Source organism: Oncorhynchus keta, chromosome 1, assembly GCF_023373465.1.
Source record: "Oncorhynchus keta strain PuntledgeMale-10-30-2019 chromosome 1, Oket_V2, whole genome shotgun sequence".
Lineage (NCBI taxonomy): Eukaryota > Metazoa > Chordata > Actinopteri > Salmoniformes > Salmonidae > Oncorhynchus > Oncorhynchus keta.
In genome coordinates, this window is record NC_068421.1 from 28,709,081 (window position 1) to 28,730,362 (window position 21,282).

At 44.1% G+C, this 21,282-nt stretch overlaps 2 protein-coding genes and 1 long non-coding RNA gene across 7 annotated transcripts in view; 2 read left to right on the forward strand and 1 right to left on the reverse strand.

Moving 5' to 3' along the window:
- The window catches only part of kiaa0753 (KIAA0753 ortholog), a 28,857-nt gene extending 15,921 nt beyond the window's left edge, over positions 1-12,936 (reverse strand). The window contains exons 1-15 of one of the 5 annotated variants that reach the window (XM_035744313.2): positions 12,515-12,936; positions 9,774-10,061; positions 9,389-9,656; positions 8,990-9,162; positions 8,673-8,894; positions 5,973-6,165; positions 4,693-4,877; positions 4,428-4,567; positions 4,169-4,324; positions 3,550-3,639; positions 3,077-3,164; positions 2,536-2,622; positions 2,160-2,330; positions 1,855-1,936; positions 1,531-1,651 (exon numbers count right to left, since the gene is read on the reverse strand). In XM_035744313.2, the coding sequence (XP_035600206.1) occupies positions 1,531-1,651; positions 1,855-1,936; positions 2,160-2,330; positions 2,536-2,622; positions 3,077-3,164; positions 3,550-3,639; positions 4,169-4,324; positions 4,428-4,567; positions 4,693-4,877; positions 5,973-6,165; positions 8,673-8,894; positions 8,990-9,162; positions 9,389-9,656; positions 9,774-10,061; positions 12,515-12,616 (2,366 nt within the window). In that variant the 5' untranslated portion in view covers positions 12,617-12,936. Of the gene's footprint in view, positions 1-1,530; positions 1,652-1,854; positions 1,937-2,159; positions 2,331-2,535; positions 2,623-3,076; positions 3,165-3,549; positions 3,640-4,168; positions 4,325-4,427; positions 4,568-4,692; positions 4,878-5,972; positions 6,166-8,672; positions 8,895-8,989; positions 9,163-9,388; positions 9,660-9,773; positions 10,062-12,514 lie in introns of all 5 variants that reach the window. The other 4 variants (XM_035744228.2, XM_035744396.2, XM_035744058.2 and 1 more) reach the window with 4 other exon arrangements.
- Positions 12,937-13,476: 540 nt separating this feature from the next.
- Positions 13,477-18,329, forward strand: LOC118394963 (uncharacterized). The gene is made up of 5 exons (XR_004827858.2): positions 13,477-13,976; positions 14,267-14,348; positions 15,106-15,182; positions 17,153-17,228; positions 17,525-18,329. It is a non-coding gene; the product is annotated as an uncharacterized LOC118394963 (long non-coding RNA).
- Positions 18,330-18,610: 281 nt separating this feature from the next.
- Positions 18,611-21,282, forward strand: part of LOC118364101 (nucleoredoxin-like) — a 61,018-nt gene continuing 58,346 nt past the window's right edge. The window contains exon 1 of the mRNA XM_052520231.1: positions 18,611-19,207. Coding sequence (XP_052376191.1) covers positions 18,899-19,207 — 309 coding nt within the window. The 5' untranslated portion in view covers positions 18,611-18,898. The remainder of the gene's footprint in view (positions 19,208-21,282) is intronic.

Genomic DNA, 21,282 nt, shown 5'->3' on the forward strand with positions numbered 1-21,282 from the left:
CAAAGACAGCAACAGAAGGTTACAGATGGGTGGCTAAAAGCAGACAGACTGAGTGAGAGATGAGTCACAGAAGAGTTGGTCTGAGCCCGTCCAGAAGGTCCAGTTGGGGCAGAATCAGTGAACTACTCGGTCTTTAATCTGCTAATGGTGCTGCTGCTTGAATCTGTTCCACTGCATCATGCTGGCATGTCAGCTCCGCTCTCAACAACTTACTTCCCCTGTCAGACGTTGGCTCCCATCTCTCACACTCTCCAATCTTTCTTCTTCCTTCACTTTCCTAGTTCATTTAAGCAACAGCAGCTACAGCTAAAACTCTGGCAGCGGAGGGAGGCAGAGGCACACTCCCTCTTTGTGTTGCCAGAGGGAGAGGGGGTTTGGAAGGAGTTAGGCTTGGACTCATTGCAGCCAGGAGACATTAGGAGTGGAGATGAACAGCCAGAATTGAGGCACAACAAAGCAGTGCCTTCTGGGAAAGGAATAAACAACATTCCACCTCAGTTTTGTTGTGGACGCCAACTGGAAAATAAAGCAATTTTTGGGACGGTGGTTTTGTTGGGCACTTTCTCACTGTCTTAAATTAATGGGATCAATGTTCTGCATCAGTTTTGTCTGGTTATATTGTCCCATGCCATCATTGACACCTTAATGAGTTCCTGTCTGAGCAGGTTAAGTGATGTCATACACCATTCTTCTCTGTAATGAAGTGACATTTAGAGGAGACTCCAGAGGTCCCATCTCCCAGTATAGCATCGCATAAACCTTAACTACAATCTGCAACATCAACAAATGGTCAGGGTACGGCATTCCCATATTCAAACAGTAAATGTAGAATTAAGCAATAAGGAACGTGGCGGTGTGGTATATGGCCAATGTACCACTGCTAAGGGCTGTTCTTAGGCACGACAAGTCGGCGTGCCTGGACACAGCCATTAGCCGTGGTATATTGGCCATATTACACAAAACCCAGAGGTGCCTTATTGCTATTACAAACTGGTTACCAATGTAATTAGAGCATTAAAAATAAAATGTTTTGTCAATGTTTTGTCTTTTTGTATTTTTCTCTACTGTGTTATTGACTTGTTAATTGTTTACTCCATGTGTAACTCTGTGTTGTTGTCTGTTCACACTGCTTTGCTTTATCTTGGTCAGGTCACAGTTGTAAATGAGAACTTGTTCTCAACTACCCTACCTGGTTAAATAAAGGTGGGAAAAAAAAATATATATATATTTTTTTAAATAGGCCGATATACAACAGCTGTCAGCCAATCAGCATGCAGGGCTTGAACCCCCCCAGTTTATAAAAGTATGCCATCTGTCCACACATCAACCCATTCATCTCAGACAGGGCTTTCTCTAAGATGGTGGCTGCAGTACTGCATGGTGATTACTACAAAACAAACATATTAACATACAGATACTATAATAATACACAATATTCTATTGAATACTGTGCATAGGACTATTCAGAGAGAATAACACTTTGGCAACACCAGAAATTACCTGGGAAAGGGAGAAAACATGTCAACTCACCCGGTCTCCACAGGGCTCTCCAGGACAATGTCAGCTGTGGTGGTGTGTCTCAGTGCTGGCCTGGTGATCCTAACGGGCTGAGGAGAGACTGGCCTGGAGATTGGAACAGACCTCTGGGGCCCTGAGAAAGAGATTGGGGAGAGGGGGATAAGAGAAAGAGGAGTGGAAAAGGAGTGAGAATGAGGGATAGCCTTGCTAGCATTACTGGCTAAAACAGCACTAACACAATACCTTCACCTGCAGGGTACCAGAGGAACAACAATTCAAACCCCCATGCAAAAGTGTGGTGGCTGTGTGGAGGAGTTACTTGGTCTGTTTACTCACCAGTAGTGTCCCTTCTGTTCCAGTAGTAAGGGTCTGAGTATGTGAGGGTAGCAAAACGCCTCCTCACAGCTTCCTGGTCTTTCTGCTCAGACACATAGACAACAGAAGTACATTATTTTAATGAATTATTCAGCCAAACAATAATACAAAGCCTTTTCAGGAATCCAGACAGGACTGGACAGTGAATTCACTGTCTCCACAGCACAGCTTGACGAAGGCTGTCAAACATCACACAAACTGACGAGTGGTGCCCTTTCAAACTCCCTGTGTGGTGGCCTTTCCTTAGGGCTGTGCTCAGGGCTCACCTCCATCTCCTCCATGCGTAGCAGCATGCTCTCCAGGGTGGGGGCTTGGAGCTGGAGCTGGGCCAAACCCTCCGTCCGTCTGTCTGTCTCCACCGCCCAGGCGGCCCGCGCTGCATCGGCCAGCAGCTCCTCTAGCAGGGCCTCACTCAGCACCTCAGCGCTCTCTGCAGCCTGGAGAGGGAGGTAGATAGCACAGAGCTCAGCACATGGGAAAGGAATCACTTCAGGGCTGTTTCCCCAAATGGCACCCTATTCCCTATATAGTGCACTACTATTGACCAGAGCCCTATGGGCATTTGGGACTCAAATACTTAGAAAACATCAATTAAAACGGTAATATAGGTCAGTATCATTACGATATGACAGGGTTACTCACTCTGTCTGCAGCCTGTTCAGACAGTTGATGCCTTAGTGACGATGTGGCCTTTCTGTCCCGGGTCTGAGATGCAGCAGCTCCCATCTGCTGGGGTTCACATGTGGGGCAAGCTCAGTACCACACCACTATTGACCTTCTCCTGCCTAACACCAACCTCTCCTACTCTAACTCAGTATTGTCACTCAGCACATACACAAGGCTGCAGCAGTACACTCTAGGCCTGTAAATTCCCTATTAATTTCACTGTGGTGGCACAAATCTGGTGGTAAAGAGCTATATGGATTTTTCAATTACAAATGAGATGTATTGATTTTCCCACTCCTCTGAGGGCAGTGGATTCCATGGGGGGGGCTCCCTGGTCCAGGCTTTTCTTATGTAACAACAATGTGGGTATTGAGTGGCAGAAAAGTTACACACTCAGTTATTTATTCCCTGCCTGCTGAAAAGCAAGAAGAAAACTAAAAGGATTGTCTAAAGTCTATTTTTTTGTGTGCATACAACCCTTTCTTTTTTGAGAGGAGAGTTGAAATTTTTGTTTTACCAGGGCTTGGTTCAACAGAGGCTGAAGTCTCCCTCGGGCCTCCTGCTCAGCTCTCTCAGCCCACTGGGTTGGAGAGCCCACCTCAGACCTGACACACACACACACACACACACACACACACACACACACACACACACACACACACACACACACACACACACACACACACACACACACACACACACACACAAAGCCTGGTGTGACAATATATAGGCTTTGAATCCTGGCTTTTTACTCAGTTATTCCCCTCTGGCTTGGTAATATTGTGTTTGTCCATTGATTTCCAGACTCATACTTGTCACAAACCTGGAGGGCTTCAGTTTTAATAGTTTCACACTGAGGAACAAGTACCTTGACACAACTACAAAACATTTTGACCTTCCACTTTTAGCTTGACAGGGTAGACTAACAGTATATTTGTTCCCAGGCTATGACAGGGAGTGTGTACAGGATGTAGTACTACACTAGTGTACCGGAGTCTCTGGATGCGTTCTGCTTCATCTTTACTCAGCTGATTGAGGTCCCTCAGTCTCTGCATGGTCATCCTGTCCAGCCAGGCCTGCCTGTACATTCACATAAAACACACAGTACAACACAGACAGAACCAGTCCTAATGTTAGCTACCGAAAGCAGGCTGCAGGCGTTGGATTAATTATAGACCTCAATTGCACTAATTAAGATTTGATTAGTGCAGAGGGTTGCTGTGCACTTGAATTTAGTGCAGGAAGACAGGTACTGCAATCCATCAGTGTTTAACAAAAAAAAAAATCCCCAATCGAAGAAGCAAGCATGTAGATTGAATTTATTGGAGAAATTAACTTTGAATTGGAATCAGAGTATTGCTTGCAGCTTTCAGAAAGTGGGGTCTGAGATCAGGGTTTTAATTACTCAAAATTAGCAGATCCATTAATTTAACTGTTCCCTGGGCAGTTTCCTTTGGTTAATTCATTCTGCTATATTATACATCAACTAAAACCTCAAACAAGTGAGGCTAATAAGGCACAAGGTTGTTTGCCATGTCCAATGGTTTATGTTCTGTGTTAAAGGAAAAGCATTACGCAAATACAATTTATTACTGTCATTATCACTGACCTGATGGCTTCGTTGTGGGCTTGTCTCTGTCTATCAGAGGTCAGACCCTGGTCCTGCTCTGCTGTCACCACACCAACTAGTTGCTGCTCTGAGGGTCCTGAGGAGGGCTTCAGGGGGGAGAAGAGACATCGAGGCTCTGGCCTCTTCTGAGGGGAGCTGGTCACATAACACAAGTGGAAGTGGATTAGAAAAAAATGACAATTAAAAGAGAGTGAAGGAGAGAGAATACACAGCGAGAGTAAGTTACAAAAGAGCTCACCGCTGTTGTTGTTGTTTAGGAGAGTGAGGTGACGTGGGTATCCAGGGCACAGAGGCCTCCTTCTGTGGCTGCTGACACACTCTCAGCCTGGAAGCCACTGTGGGCTGCTGGAAACCTGCATCCCTCACATGGGCTCCCTGCTTTTGGACAACGATCATGTTTAAGAGACAATTGTAGTGAAAATAGTTCAGGCTAGACCGTTATATAATGAACATTTTAAAATAAATGGAATTGCCGCAAAAATGTTTGTATTAAACTCACTGACCTTTGTCCTGTCGGGGTGCAGTGGTCCTCCTTGACTGTTGGGGACCTGCCCCCCTCCTTCCCTGAATTCTCTGAGATGGACCAAACTCTCCAGGCCAGCGCTGAGCATCTGGCTGCGATGCAGGTGTGGAGGAGGCTCTGTGGCTCCGGGGGGCTGCTGATGCTGAGGGACCGCTCTCCTATCTGCTAACATCACAACATTGGCTCATAATCAGTTTTGATTGAAATGTTGTTTTGAAACACTTCAGTGAGGCTATGTGCTCAATAGATAAGCCTGTATGGCCCGTAGGAATAACATCTGCCTACTCCTTTGACAGACTACCCAATTACCTGGCCAACAAGCACACAAACAGACACCTGCCTGCTGCTTGTTTGGCAGTGTGGAGAAGGTAGGGGGCTTGCTCATTGACAGTGGGACCTGTTATTCGTTGCCAAGGAGACCTGTGCATACGACGCAGTTCAAACCCTCTCGTGATGTGTGGTGGCTGCACTCACTCTCCCACATAGAGACTGTATACAGTAGGACCTAGCTACCCACACAATGAACTGCCTGCAGGAGACCCATGGCCAGAGAACCAGACCCAGCCCCTCTTTACCCTCTTTGTGTCACTCAGCCAACCCCTCATTAATCTCCACCCTGGTGCTCTGATTCAGGCTTGGTGGGAGGCCCAAACACACGCAGCACTTAAGCCTTCAGGTGATTCCTGGGCCATGGGAGCCGTAAAGATCTGCTCCCTCGTTCACAATCAAATCAAAATCAAATCAAATGTATTTATATAGCCCTTCGTACATCAGCTGATATCTCAAAGTGCTGTACAGAAACCCAGCCTAAAACCCCAAACAGCAAGCAATGCAGGTGTAGAAGCACAATGAGATAACAGGGTAAACAAAGACATGAGACGTTAAAATTAAAAATGCAGTTTCAGGAAATGTTCCGCCCTCGCAATAAATGTCCTATTTTTGAATCAGATATTTTATCAACTGCTGTGTCAGTGTGTGGGTGGTTTCAACCGAAGGAGGGGGATGCTGATTTGTCTGACGCATTTGCTGTGTTGGTGGTTCCCAGTTTTATGATGTATGAAATTACTTTACATGACTTATTGATGTTAAGAGGATATGGAATAATAAACAAGTAATTTAAAAAAGACAAGCTAATTAGGCTATCTTTATTAAAATGCTAATAAAATAGCTTCAGCAGCACAGCTGACTGAGATAACGAGTGTCTCTGAATGCTGAGTCACTCAGCCAGAATTAGAATGAGAACACCTGCTCGTTGCTCACCAGGGAAGGACTTCTTGGGACCTGCTGCTCTACGAGGTCCTCTGAGACCCCTGGTGGCAGAGCCCCTGGGTGGACGGGGAGGAGACGTGCTGCGATGTGGAGACCTGCGGTGGCGTGCAGGGGAGGAGCTGCGTACTCGGGCCTGCCTCCTCTGTGCGTGACTCTCCTGTTTGCTTAGAGCAGTATCCAGGGTCTGAGAAACACACACAGAGACAGGAAAATCAAATATATTCTGTTAAAATTAAAATTCAAGAAGCCAAATCAAATCTAAATTAAATGTAGTGTATAATACATCAGCTCCGAACAGGGCTCCGGGCAGCCGAGCGGAAATGGAGGAAAACTCGCCTCCCTGCGGACCTGGCATCCTTTCACTCCCTCCTCTCTACATTTTCCTCCTGTCTCTGCTGCTAAAGCCACTTTCTACCACTCTAAATTCCAAGCATCTGCCTCTAACCCTAGGAAGCGCTTTGCCACCTTCTCCTCCCTCCTGAATCCTCCTCCCCCCCCTCCTCCCTCTCTGCAGATGACTTCGTCAACCATTTTGAAAAGAAGGTCGACGACATCCGATCCTCGTTTGCTAAGTCAAACGACACCGCTGGTTCTGCTCACACTGCCCTGGCCTGTGCTCTGACCTCTTTCTCCCCTCTCTCTCCAGATGAAATCTCGTGTCTTGTGACGGCCGGCCGCCCAACAACCTGCCCGCTTGACCCTATCCCCTCCTCTCTTCTCCAGACCATTTCCGGAGACCTTCTCCCTTACCTCACCTCGCTCATCAACTCATCCCTGACCGCTGGCTACGTCCCTTCCGTCTTCAAGAGAGCGAGAGTTGCACCCCTTCTGAAAAAACCTACACTCGATCCCTCCGATGTCAACAACTACAGACCAGTATCCCTTCTTTCTTTTCTCTCCAAAACTCTTGAACGTGCCGTCCTTGGCCAGCTCTCCCGCTATCTCTCTCAGAATGACCTTCTTGATCCAAATCAGTCAGGTTTCAAGACTAGTCATTCAACTGAGACTGCTCTTCTCTGTATCACGGAGGCGCTCCGCACTGCTAAAGCTAACTCTCTCTCCTCTGCTCTCATCCTTCTAGACCTATCGGCTGCCTTCGATACTGTGAACCATCAGATCCTCCTCTCCACCCTCTCCGAGTTGGGCATCTCCGGCGCGGCCCACGCTTGGATTGCGTCCTACCTGACAGGTCGCTCCTACCAGGTGGCGTGGCGAGAATCTGTCTCCTCACCACGCGCTCTCACCACTGGTGTCCCCAGGGCTCTGTTCTAGGCCCTCTCCTATTCTCGCTATACACCAAGTCACTTGGCTCTGTCATAACCTCACATGGTCTCTCCTATCATTGCTATGCAGACGACACACAATTAATCTTCTCCTTTCCCCCTTCTGATGACCAGGTGGCGAATCGCATCTCTGCATGTCTGGCAGACATATCAGTGTGGATGACGGATCACCACCTCAAGCTGAACCTCGGCAAGACGGAGCTGCTCTTCCTCCCGGGGAAGGACTGCCCGTTCCATGATCTCGCCATCACGGTTGACAACTCCATTGTGTCCTCCTCCTAGAGCGCTAAGAACCTTGGCGTGATCCTGGACAACACCCTGTCGTTCTCAACTAACATCAAGGCGGTGGCCCGTTCCTGTAGGTTCATGCTCTACAACATCCGCAGAGTACGACCCTGCCTCACACAGGAAGCGGCGCAGGTCCTAATCCAGGCACTTGTCATCTCCCGTCTGGATTACTGCAACTCGCTGTTGGCTGGGCTCCCTGCCTGTGCCATTAAACCCCTACAACTCATCCAGAACGCCGCAGCCCGTCTGGTGTTCAACCTTCCCAAGTTCTCTCACGTCACCCCGCTCCTCCGCTCTCTCCACTGGCTTCCAGTTGAAGCTCGCATCCGCTACAAGACCATGGTGCTTGCCTACGGAGCTGTGAGGGGAACGGCACCTCAGTACCTCCAGGCTCTGATCAGGCCCTACACCCAAACAAGGGCACTGCGTTCATCCACCTCTGGCCTGCTCGCCTCCCTACCACTGAGGAAGTACAGTTCCCGCTCAGCCCAGTCAAAACTGTTCGCTGCTCTGGCCCCCCAATGGTGGAACAAACTCCCTCACGACGCCAGGACAGCGGAGTCAATCACCACCTTCCGGAGACACCTGAAACCCCACCTCTTTAAGGAATACCTAGGATAGGATAAAGTAATCCTTCTCACCCCCCTTCTCACATCCAGTGGCTGTTCCACTGGATGTCATAAGGTGAATGCACCAATTTGTAAGTCGCTCTGGATAAGAGCGTCTGCTAAATTACTTAAATGTAATGTAAATGTAATGTAAGCGCTACCTATGGTTGTGTAGCTCCCCAGCACATTTATTTCCAATGTCTTTAGATTGAATAGCTTTGTTTTTTAAAATAGAGCATTGCTTGTATAACTTAATATTGATTTACAAAGTTTGATTGCTTATCAAAAATTAGCAATAGATTTGGGACATTTTCTGGTGTCCATCTTCTGTGTCATAAGGTGAGTGTGACCTGTAGGTGATGGATTTCATCTATCGATGCATCACAAATGGCTTTCTATTTGCTATATGGTGCATTACATAGGACCAGAGAACTTTGACCCCTGCCCCTGGTCAAAAGTACTGCATTATAAATGAGAATAAGTAGCCATTTGGTACTCAGCCTATGACTGACCTCTAGTTTCAGCAGGATGTCTAGGGCAGTCTCTGGAACGGCTGATCCCTGGCCCACCTCCACCTTGGCCGAGCACAGAGACAGCTGGCGGATCAGCTGGCCCAGCTCTTTATAATAGGAGGGCATCCTGCCCTCAGACGTGTCAGACAGCTGATTAGTGAACACCTGCATGGCCCTGACCGCCCCTCTGTGGGCAGCAGCCAACCTGTCCATCGCTCTGGACTGAGAAAACGAAGACAGAGGGAGATGGGTATAAGTCTTTGTCATTGTCCTCATCATGAACCTCATCACAGCTTGGGTTATTAAGTGAGACTTACTTTGTTTGTGTGCTGAATCTTCTGGGAGCGCAATTTGTCTAAATCCTCTTGGATCTCTTTCACCTGTTGTTGTAGCACATAGATGATGCGTGCAGAGCGGGCTGCCTGTTCCTGTCTGCGGACCACCACCCTGCGCTGCTCATCAGGCTCCAAGGGCTCTACAACCATTCGCCCTGCATTGCACAGCACAATACACATGGCCCTCTAAATTGCATGCAGTGTCCCATACAATAAATACCATTCAAATAAGTTCATATTAAATAGATTGGCATATTAGCACCTGTATGGCAACAAGTTGCCACTCCAGGTGTGTTACCCATAGAAATAGAATCACTAGAACCTCTGACCATGGCCATTTGACTGGTAAACTCATAGGTGACTTTATTTATGTGGAGTTACCTCTGTTAGCCAGCTGATCTATTCTCTGGATGAAGTTGGCCAGCTCTCTCTGCAGCCTGCGGACCTCCTGGCTGAGGGCTGTGTGGGGCTCCTTGCTGGCTGTTTGCCTTGGGCCTGGGTCTTTGGTTGGGGGTGACCGGCCATGATCAGGCCCAGGGGGTATAGAGACGTACTTCTGGGGGGTGTAAACAAGCACCGTGGCTCCAGACTGAATCACATCTTCTTTGGTGCCGGCGGTCTTGGACTTCCCCTTAGGAACAACCCCCTTCTGCTTGAAATTGAAAAATGATAAAGGCTGATCATCGATGAATCGTTCTTGGAGAAGAATAAGATGGATATAAACAGTACAAGTGAAAGGGGAGTATACGGATGAGCTCTTATTTACCTGCTCCACGTTGTTCTTGATGGGAGTGGTCTCCTCTGGCTGTGGTCTGATGGGGGAGCTGTTCAATGACTCCTGTCGTCTCTTCCTCAGATCTCTCTTGGCCAGCCTGACTGCAGCCAGCAGACGCTCCTCAGACAGAGCAGAGAAACACAGAGAGCTGCAGGTGCTATCCAGGTCATCCCGCTTCTCTACCCAGGGCATCAGCTTCTCAATCACAATGGGTGCAGGTGGGCCAACTTGGGTAGCACGGTTATAGGCGTTGGCAGGCATGGCTGCATTGAAAAGTAACTGAAAGAGAACAATAGTGCACTGGCATCATTCCTGTTGTTGCAATGACATAATGACCAACTTAGTTGATGTTACATCAGGCTGTCCAATTTATGATCTGGCCACATCAACTGGCATTCATAATGTTATATTTCAATATCCATCATGATGGCATGCTAGTATCATAAGATAGAGAGAGAGAGAGAGAGAGAGAGAGAGCAGAGAGTACAGTAGTACTTTATTAATTCCAACTTGGGAAATTGTTTTATCACTTCAGCATCATATCAATAAATTGACAAAGACAGGACCCGTATAAGTGACAAACACATGATAAAACACATTATAAACCGAGGGGGTTCAACCCCTGAATGTTGATTGGCTGACAGCCGTGGTATATCAGACAGCAAACCACGGGTATGACAAAACATGTATTTTTACTGCTCTAGCTACGTTGGTAACCAGTTTATAGTAACAATAAGGCACCTGGGGGGTGATAAATGGCCAATATACACCTCCTCTAGGCTTATTCCTTAAATAAGACAATGCACGTTAATAGCCATAAAAGACAGGTAAGAAATGATACTGTTTCTCAGGAGGATAGGCAACAACTAAACATTAAAAAGGCATAACAAATTAGTCATTTATAATGGCTGTGTGTAGAAATGACCTTTTGGGCAGGATGAACCTACTACTACTACTAAACTCATCAGGGTCCCTTTTTCAGGACCCTGTCCTTCAAAGATTTGAAAAATCCAAATAACTTCACAGATCTTCATTGTAAACGTTTTAAACACCCTTTCCCATGCTTGTTCAGTGAACCATAAACAATTAATGAACATGTACCTGTGGAACGGTCGTTAAGACACTAACAGCTTACCGAAGGTAGGCAATTAAGGTCACAGTTATGAAAACTTAGGACACTAAAGAAGCCTTTCTACTGACTCTGAAAAACATCAAAAGAAAGATGCCCAGGGTCCCTGGACGCCCAGGATCTGCGTGAACGTGCTTTAGGCATGCTGCAAGGAGGCATGAGGACTGCAGATGTGGCTAGTGCTCAGACTGTCCGCAATAGGCTGAGAGAGGCTGGACTGAGGGCTTGTACGCAGGTCCTCACCAGACATCACCTGCAACAACGTTGTCTATGGGCACAAACCCACCATCGCTGGACCAGACAGGACTGGCAAGAAGTGGTCTTCACTGACGAGTCAAGATTTTGTCCCACTAGGGGTGATGGTCGGATTCGCGTTTATCGTTGAAGGAATGAGCATTACAACGAGGCCTGTACTCTGGAGTGGGATCGATTTGGTGGTGGAGGGTCCGTCATGGTCTGGGGTGGTGTGTCACAGCATCATCGGGCCGAGCTTGTTGTCATTGCAGGCAATCTCAATGCTGTGCGTTACAGGGAAGACATCCTCCTCCCTCATGTGGTACCCTTCCTGCAGGCTCATCCTGACATGACCCTCCAGCATGACAATGCCACCAGCCATACTGCTCATTCTGTGAGTGATTTCCTGCAAGACAGGAATGTCAGTGTTCTGCCATGGTCAGCGAAGAGCCTGGATCTCAATCCCATCTGGGACCTGTTGGATCGGAGGGTGAGGGCTAGGGCCATTCCCCCCAGAAATGTCCGGGAACTTGCTGGTGCCTTGGTGGAAGAGGGTTGTAACATCTCACAACAAGAACTGGAAAATCTGGTGCAGTCCATGAGGAGGAGATGCACTGCAGTACGTGTGGTGGCCACACCAGACTGTTACTTTTGATTTCAACCCCCACCTTTGTTCAGGGACACATTATTCATTTTCGGTGGAACTTGTTCAGTTTGTCTCAGTTGTTGAATCTTGTTATGTTGATACAAATATTTACACATGTTAAGTTTGCTGAAAATAAACGCAGTTGATAGTGAGACATTTATTTTTTGCTGAGTTTATGTTGCATTAGTGCGCTGTGGAGTAGGTGTGTAGCATTGTCCATGATCATGTGTGTTTTAGCTTGCAGCCTTTTTATGAACATGTCCTGCATTGACTCGACTGCATCTGATTGTATCACTTGGTTTCTTCATGATTTTGTCCAGTTTGTTTGTAATCCTTTCGCTAAGTTTGCCTTCCAGCACATTTTTTTTATTTCACCTTTGTTTAACCAGGTAGGCCAGTTCTCATTTACAACTGCGACCTGGCCAAGATAAAGCAAAGCAGTGCGACAAAAACAACAACACAGATTTGTACCTTGTCAGTTCGGGGATTCGAATTTATAACCTTTCGGTTACTAGTCCAACGCTCTAACCACTAGGCTACCCTGCCGCCCCAGGAAAGGTAACCAGGAAAGGTGACTGGACCGTCCATTGTGGGGCTAACGTTACCGTGTTTGTGCATACCTGGTCTGATAGTACCTCCTGTTCAGTTTTACGAATTGCGGTTTACAATCCATTTGACCATATGTGGGTTTACATGAATGCCCTTTAGCTAACGTTGTCTTACCTGATTCTGAGAAAGTCGAGAGCTACGATTTGTACCTAATGTGACCCAGCTTTTCGATTGTCCTAAGGTCATCGGAGACTCCTTCAGAAAGTTTGCAGCCATAGCTGTTCTTAAATCCGCTAGCTAGCTAGCTACCAGTATATCCACATCAGCTGTAACCCTGCCTAGCTGCCTAGATAGCTAGCTAAAGTTCGGCTAACGGTTAGCTTTGATCCATTTTGCCAACCTTAGTCTAACGTTACAGTACGTATCTAGCCATGCAACATTATGCTTCGATTATTATCATGTAAATACATTGAAAATGTGGCTCGGGGACTATTTGTACAGGATACACTACGACAGCTAGCTAGCAATCTAATCTCAGGTTTTTTTTAATTAAAACGCCGCCATGACAACCAATAATAAGCACTGTCTTCCGTAAAAACAGGAAGTGAGTATTTCTAACCTACGGATAGCAGAAATGATCAAACATAACCAAATGTAGGACACTTAAAATACTAATTTGACCGTACAAATTGACTAACATTTGATCAATATTATTCGATTTTAATTGTTCTATCTATTTGTGTCCATAAGATTATGTTTGTTTCGATTAAACAATCATCAAACACATTACACGAACAGGATGAAGTTGTCCAATCACTTTTATTTTTCATAGACAAGATGAAGCCTTGTCATGCGTGTTCTGTACTCTAGCAAAGATTATGGATATACTGACAAGATACTTGTCTCTCTGCCCTAACAATGGGATTCGTTGTCCACAAAGCGGCACAGTATGCTGTTTAGATCCCACCTATCCTTTCTTTGGATTGGTGGATATCTCATTATTTTAATACTTTTTTGAATATTCGATGAGGGTTGTTGACGTTAATCGTCTGTATTCAATGGAGAGCTGCTATGCTACGAGCCTCATATCATGAATATGCATAGCTATAGAGACAACTCCGATATAAATAGTTTTAAAAAATATAAAAAATGTTGCGTGGGTGTCAGGTGTCCTACTTATATAAGTGCACTCGTAACAACCTAATAATTACGAAACTTAAATTAAATCAACTAAACATCACGTAGCAAATAAGCCATAAACCAAATTCGACACTCGCATTGACATCCATACAAAAACTCCCCACTTGGTGGAAGCAGGTTTCCCTCTGAGTTAAGCCTCTCTCTTTACCTCTTACACTCACTCTGCTTGTAGTATTTTAGAAGCGATCATAGGGCGAAGAGTCCATGTCGTATTTGTTATTGCATGAAATGCTTCATACCTGCTTGCCTAGCCTACGATAATTGATAATACTGCTTCTTATTCTATATCATAATGTCTCATTACGAAGCAGTAAAGGTCCATGGTTATGATGAATTTTGCAAAGCAATGTCTGAGAGGAAAGGAAAGGACATTTGCATATTTCTCTGGTGATAAAAGACGCTCAAGGGTTGAGCTGGTGTCCAGATTGTGTGAAAGGTAACATAAGTATTGTTTTATGGCTATACATTGGCGTACCAAACATGTATAGCAGTTGGCTTTCTTTCCCAGCTGTCTGTCATAGTGTGTCAGTCTCTGCTACATTATGGTTGGCAATTCATGGTAGCCAAGCCAACTAATCTCTGTAAAGTGTTTACAGGGGGTGCTTGTTTTGTGCAATATTTTCTGTATTTTTATTATATATTGTACTGTACTATTGTGTAATTTATGGTGTGCATAAATCAAAGCCACACACATTTGCCATCTTTCTTCTCCTCCTTCCCCTCCAGCTGAGCCAGTTGTTAGAGGAGAGATGTCCCACCTTCCTGAGGGCTCAGTCTTCTTCTACTGTCAGGTTGGAGAGTGGCCATAGTATGTAGGCTACTCAACTTTTTCTTCATATTCACTGGTGATGACAGCAGAATGATAGTGTTGTGCAATCCACAGGCGATAGAAAATAAGTATTCTTCTTACCCTCTGACCGTAGATTGCTTTGTATGTTTCTATTTTTAGTTTGGTCAGGGTGTGATGTGGGTGGGTATTCTGTTTTGTTCTATGTTTGTATTTCTATGTGTTTGGTATGGTTCACAATCAGAGGCAGCTGTCAATCGTTGTCTCTGATTGAGAACCATACTTAGGCAGCCTGGTTTTGCCCTTGAGTTGTGGGTAGTTATTTTGTGTGTGTATCAGTTGACAGAACTGTTTCGTACTCGGTATGGCTCGTTATTTTTTTAGTGTTCCGTTTTGATTAAATTTACAACATGAACACTTACTACGCTGCGCTTTGGTCTACTCCTTCTTCCACTAATGAAAACTGTTACACCCTCAAATGCAGCTAGAAGTTTTGAAAAGCTTAAATACATTGTACAAGTTGTAACATCATGAATTGTTGTCTCTCTTGGACAGCATGTTTGAAATGAGCAAAATACACTGAACAATATAAACGCAATATGTAACGTGTTGGTTTATTGAGCTGAAATAAAAGGTCCCAGAAATGTTGTGCACAAATTTGTTTACATCCCTGTTGATGAGCATTTTATCCTTTGTCAAGATAATCCATCCACCTGACAGATCCACCTGGAAGGTGTGGCATATCAAGAAGCTGATTAAATTAATGATCATTACACAGGTGCAACTTGTGCTGGGGACAATAAAAGGCCACTCTTGGCATGCTGACTGAGGAATGTTCACCAGAGCTGTTGACAGGTAATTTAATGTTAATTTCTCAACCATAAGCCTCCAACGTCGTTTTAGAGAATTTGGCAGTACTTCCAACTGGCCTCAACCACAGACCATGTGTATGGCATTGTGTGAGCGGTTAGCTGATGTTGCTGTTGTGAAGAGTGCCCTATGGTGGTGGTGGGGTATGGTATGAGCAGGCATAAGTTAAGGACAACACAATTTAATTTTATCGATGGCAAATGGAATGCACAGAGATACCGTGATGAGATCCTGAGGCCCATTCTTCCGCTGCCATCACCTCATGTTTCAGCATTATAATTGACAGCCCCATGTCGCAAGGATCTGGGCACAATTCCTGGAAGCTGGACATTTCCCATTTATTCCATGTCCTGAATACTCACCAGACATGCAGTGGTGGAATAATTACCCAAGTGTCATGCATGTCTGGGTTGCTCTGGATAGACGTGTACAACAGCGTGTTCCAATATCCATCAACTTCACACAGGCCTTGAAGAGGATTGGGACAACATTCCACAGGCCACAATCAACAGCCTGATCAACTCTATGCAAAGGAATTAGTCACGCTGCATGAGGCAAATTGTGGTCACACCAGATATCGACTGGTTTTCTGATCCACGTCCTTACCTTTCAAGGCATCTTGTAACCAGATGTATATCTGTATTCCCAGTTGTGTGAAATCCATAGATTAGGGCCTAATGAATTTCCTTTTATGAACTGTCGCTGGGCAATACGGACTTTAATCTCCCTCCAAAGATTTTCTATTGGGTTCAAGTCTGGAGACTGGCTAGGCCACTCCAGGACCTTGAGATGCTTCTTACGGAGCCACTCCTTAGTTGCCCTGGCTGTGTGTTTCGGGTCGTTGTCATGCTGGAAGACCCAGCCACGACCCATCAATGCTCTTACTGAGGGAAGGAGGTTGTTGGCCAAGATCTCACAATACATGGCCCCATCCATCCTCCCCTCAAGACGGTGCAGTCGTCCTGTCCCCTTTGCAGAAAAGCATTCCCAAAGAATGATGTTTCCACCTCCATTCTTCACGGTTAGGATGGTGTTCTTGGGGTTGTACTCATCCTTCTTCTTCCTCCAAACACGGCGAGTGGAGTTTAGACCAAAAAGCTCTATTTTTGTCTCATCAGACCACATGACCTCCCATTCCTCCACTGGATCATCCAGATGGTCATTGGCAAACTTCAGACGGGCCTGGACATGCGCTGGCTTGAGCAGGGGGACCTTGCATGCGCTGCAGGATTTTAATCCATGACGGCATAGTGTGTTACTAATGGTTTTCTTTGAGACTGTGGTCCCAGCTCTCTTCAGGTCATTGACCAGGTCCTGTCGTGTAGTTCTGGCCTGATCCCTCACCTTCCTCATGATCATTGATGCCCCACGAGGTGAGATCTTGCATGGAGCCCCAGACCGAGGGTGATTGACCGTCATCTTGAATTTCTTCCATTTTCTAATAATTGCGCCAACAGTTGCCTTTTCACCAAACTGCTTGCCTATTGTCCTGTAGCCCATCCCAACCTTGTGCAGGTCTACAATTTTATCCCTGATGTCCTTACACAGCTCTCTGGTCTTTGCCATTGTGGAGAGGTTGGAGTCTGTTTGATTAAGTGTGTGGACAGGTGTCTCTTATACAGGTAACAAGTTCAAACAGGTGCAGTTAATACAGGTAATGAGTGGAGAACAGGAGGGATTCTTAAAGAAAAACTAACAGGTCTGTGAGAGCCGGAATTCTTACTGGTTGGTAGGTGATCAAATACTTATGTCATGCAATAAAATGCTAATTAATTACTTAAAAATCATACATTGTGATTTTCTGGATTTTTGTTTTAGATTCCGTCTCTCACAGTTGAAGTGTACCTATGATAAAAATTACAGAACTCTACATGCTTTGTAAGTAGGAAAACCTGCAAAATCGGCAGTGTATCAAATACTTGTTCTCCCCACTGTACCTTTTCATCTTCGACCAGTTGGAAGGATCCCAATAATGAATTCAAGAAGACTCTGAAGCTCAGTGGAGTTCCCACTCTGATCCGATATGGCACGGTGAGCATAAGTGCATGGCAAGATGACAAGAGTTTCTGTTATCAATTTTAAAAGTGTGGCATTTTCTTTTGGATTTTGTTGTAACACTCAATGGGTCCCAAAAGTGTTTTATTATAATTTTATAGATAGTCAATCTGTAAAAAATGTATAAAATAAAAACACATTCGTGTTAACACATTAGTGAGGTTGTTATTAACCATTTATAAACTTTTTATAAATTGTTAATGAAATATACCTTCAGGGAAAGGGTTACCAAAACATGCTAAGTTCTGTTTCTTTTCTTCCATCTAATTCAGCCTCAGAAGCTGGTTGAGGAGGAGTGCTTCAAAGCTGACCTGGTGAGGATGATGTTCACTGAGGACTAGAGGGCTACAGAGGACCACACTTGTCCTGCACTTGGTCATCTTCCATTTCCCCCTCTCCTGAGATCCAGTCCCAGCCCAATCACCTTTTCACTACACTTGATTGAATTGATTGTTTCTTTGGAATTCAAATACACACTCCTCTCCCTGTGAGGTAGTGTCAATCAGTGAATGTGTTGCTATTCTTACACGGAAATAAAAAGCAACTATAACATAACCAGAGGCCTTGGTAGAGCTAGCTGACTGCTTTTAGAACTTGATGTTTAATTTAGTAAATTAAATAGACGAGTTATAATAACATAGCCCACTTTTGACAAATAAATTAGATTCCCATAAGTGGTAGGCAGCCTACTCCTAGAATGTGTTGGGCCAGACAAATTGTGTCAAATGAATTGAATCTCATCAATTGATGATTCTTGTTTCTTACTTACGGCAGTACTCTATAGAGTGAGGATATAAACTGAAGCATTACCTGGTATACTGTGATTGTTATAGTGTATAACTTAGTCAAATTGAAAGAAATGATGGCTGGATGAAAACATTTTAATGTGTGAAAAGAAGTTTGTCTATAGTGCAGTTCACTTTGTGAGAAGCTAGGTGGCTCCCTCAGCTTGTCTAAATATATTAGGCCTAGTATGTCTTATAATAACATTTTAAAAATCTGAAATTATAGAAATATAAATTGTAACTTTTTATGCGAAATTACAAATTAGATAATATAATTGGCACATTTGATATGTCTTTGTAAACCGAGAAAAAAAAGTAAGCTCCTTATAGGCTCATGAAGAAGAAAAAAGTAACCTATCCCTAGTGCTGTCATATGGGTTTAATGTACACATAGGCCTAAACATGTCATGTGTCTACCATGTAGGCCTAAACATGCTCAATGCTGATAACAACTTGATCAAGTAGTGTTATTAAATACCAGACCAAACAAAGGTGGTCTAAATGTTTTATATTACATACATCAATAATATTATATTGACTCAACATCGCCATTTTATAACTAGGTATCATGAAAGAGTTGCTTGCTTTGAAGTGATGAGCGCAACCACAATAAGAGGAGTATTAGTGGAGCGCATTCCTGCACACCGCACATTGGAGCGGCTGAGCTGAGAAGCGGAAAAGGGTATCTGTCGTCGTGCACACATTTGAGCATAGGCTATACCACGAATTGGGGCTCTCCAAGGAAGCTAAATTGGAGGACGAGGGCGTGTTTGTTTTTACTGAGCCTTTCAGTTTTCATTTTCTGCAGTCTTGGTAAGAGAACGGAATATATTAGGGTCTGTTTCAAGGACTCGAGCAGAGATGTCAGAGTTTCTGGTGAATCTACTCGGGGAGCGGCTCGTCAACAGCGAGACAGCCGAGGTGGATGTACAGGCGCTGGGCAACAAGCTGTCCCTGGTCGGGCTCTACTTCGGCTGCAGTTTAAACGGCCCCTGTAAGCAGTTCAACGCCAGTCTGTGTGAGTTTTATAGCAAGTTCAAAAAATCATCTGAACATAAAGACACATTGGAAATCGTCTTCGTCTCATCTGATCAGGACCAGAAACATTGGCAAGACTTTTTACAGGAGATGCAATGGCCGGCATTGCCTTTCAAAGATAGACACAAAAAGGTAAGAAGTGACCAATTAATAAAAATGTGAATCTGGAATTAAGTCACGATATAAAAAAACACATGTGACAGAAATATATTTAGCCTACCCTGGCCATTTGGCCAATAAACCCTTACTTAATTAAACACTTGGCCCAATTACATAGGCCTACCTTACAGTGCACAGGTATATGCATTTATTTGGGTCATTGGACATAATTGATGGTGGAACCAAAAGGTGATACAGGGTCTAATATATTTAGTTTGTAATGTTGCCAGCTGACCTATTTTTCAGTAGGTAGATTCGTTTGTCTCTCATGTATACATAATATGGTTTACAGAAGGCCCAATGCTTTTATTCCAGGTTCCATTGTTTGTATTGGATATAATATATAGCCGATCTATTGTGCACCCCAGTGGCATGTGTCACAGGTTCTCTACAGCCTATATATCCATATTGAAATAAGAGAATGATACACACACACACACACACACACACACCGCTAGTGGGAATAAATGCTAATGTTAAAATGTATTGTTATTCATAGTGGCATTTGTAGAATCCTTTTTAATTCAAACACTCAAGTAACAAATTACATTGTTTTGGGGCAGGACAATTGACAAAAAAATATTGTCAAGATATTGACCAAAACTGGACTTATTGTAGGCCTATAGCAATTAGAAATAGTGACAATGCTACATAAATATTGATTTAAATATAGTTCAAAAGGTTTTGTTTTAATTGTTTGTTCTATACATGGATACCTAATATCTAAGGTTTATTCTAGCCAAGGTGAAATGATCGATGCTGAAAATTGTTATTGTAAAAATACAAAGGAAAAAGGTATAATGTGTTTTTGATCAAGTGTTTGTGAAATATGTGAGACTTGATACAATGACCCAATCTTTAGCTGTTAGGCTGTTGTTCAATTAGTTTAATTGCAGGGCCATTATTTAGGATACAGAAGTCAACATCTCACAATAGGCCTACACATTACACAGCTATTGGAAAACACCCATACATTTTGAAAAAAGGATAAGGTTTAATCAAATTTCCTATAAATAAACCTGTAGGTGACACTCATTCATTTTATTCGCATTATCTGTCCATTTTGTTTCATATGAATTTAATGTAATGGTTTCAAAATAGATGGATGTTGAGAAAGATTGAGCTTAATCATCATAACCTTTCACAGAAAAGCTTTTTCTATGTACACTGTCCATTTATTTATTAATTATTTTACCTTGCACACAACAAACGAAATGTCCTTAATGTAACACAATTATTCTGATGTTCTTTTATTATGTTAAAAAAAAACTTTTTATTTAACTAGCCAAATCAGTTAAGACACGTTGTTATTTACAATGACAACCCACTGTTCCTAGGTTAACTGCCTTGTTCAGGGGCAGAACAACAGATTTTTACCTTGTCAGCTTGGGGATTTGATCGGTTACTGGCCCAATGTTCTAACCACTAGGCTACCTGCCGCCCTCTTCCGTGTGTGCAATTTGACAAATTATTACAGTTACTGTCCCATATAATTAATCTAGGCCTATATTGAAAATATGATTACCACAATATCTTCATGTCTGTATTTATTTTCTGGACATGAATTCAATAAACATACAAATAGCATGTTGTGAAAGCCTTTTTAAATGTTTAGGCTGATGTCAGAGTGTTTTGTATAATGTACATTTATGGGTACAGGATTAGAAATAAAGTATACCTAGATGATACCTGCATAATGCTGCAGGTTCACCCACATCAGGATCCATTTTGGGTCCTCCCCACCTACAGTTTCCTACATACGTCAGCATGTCTGTGTTAAAAACAAATGATGATCCTTAATAACAAATGACAATTAATCCCACTGAGACTGTCTCGGCTAGCCGATGTGTCTCGGCTTGAAGCTGCATGCACATAATCCATATGCTATAAAGAATATCATTGTGTACATTGCAATCGTTAGGGAGAGGAGGGTAGAGGGAGAGAGCCGAGTTAGTGTGAGTGTGAATATAAATCTAATTGTCTGCAGAGAACAGACCTGCGCCATTCTCAGTGCCCTGCTGCTGCTACCCTGTTGGCAGTACAGGACA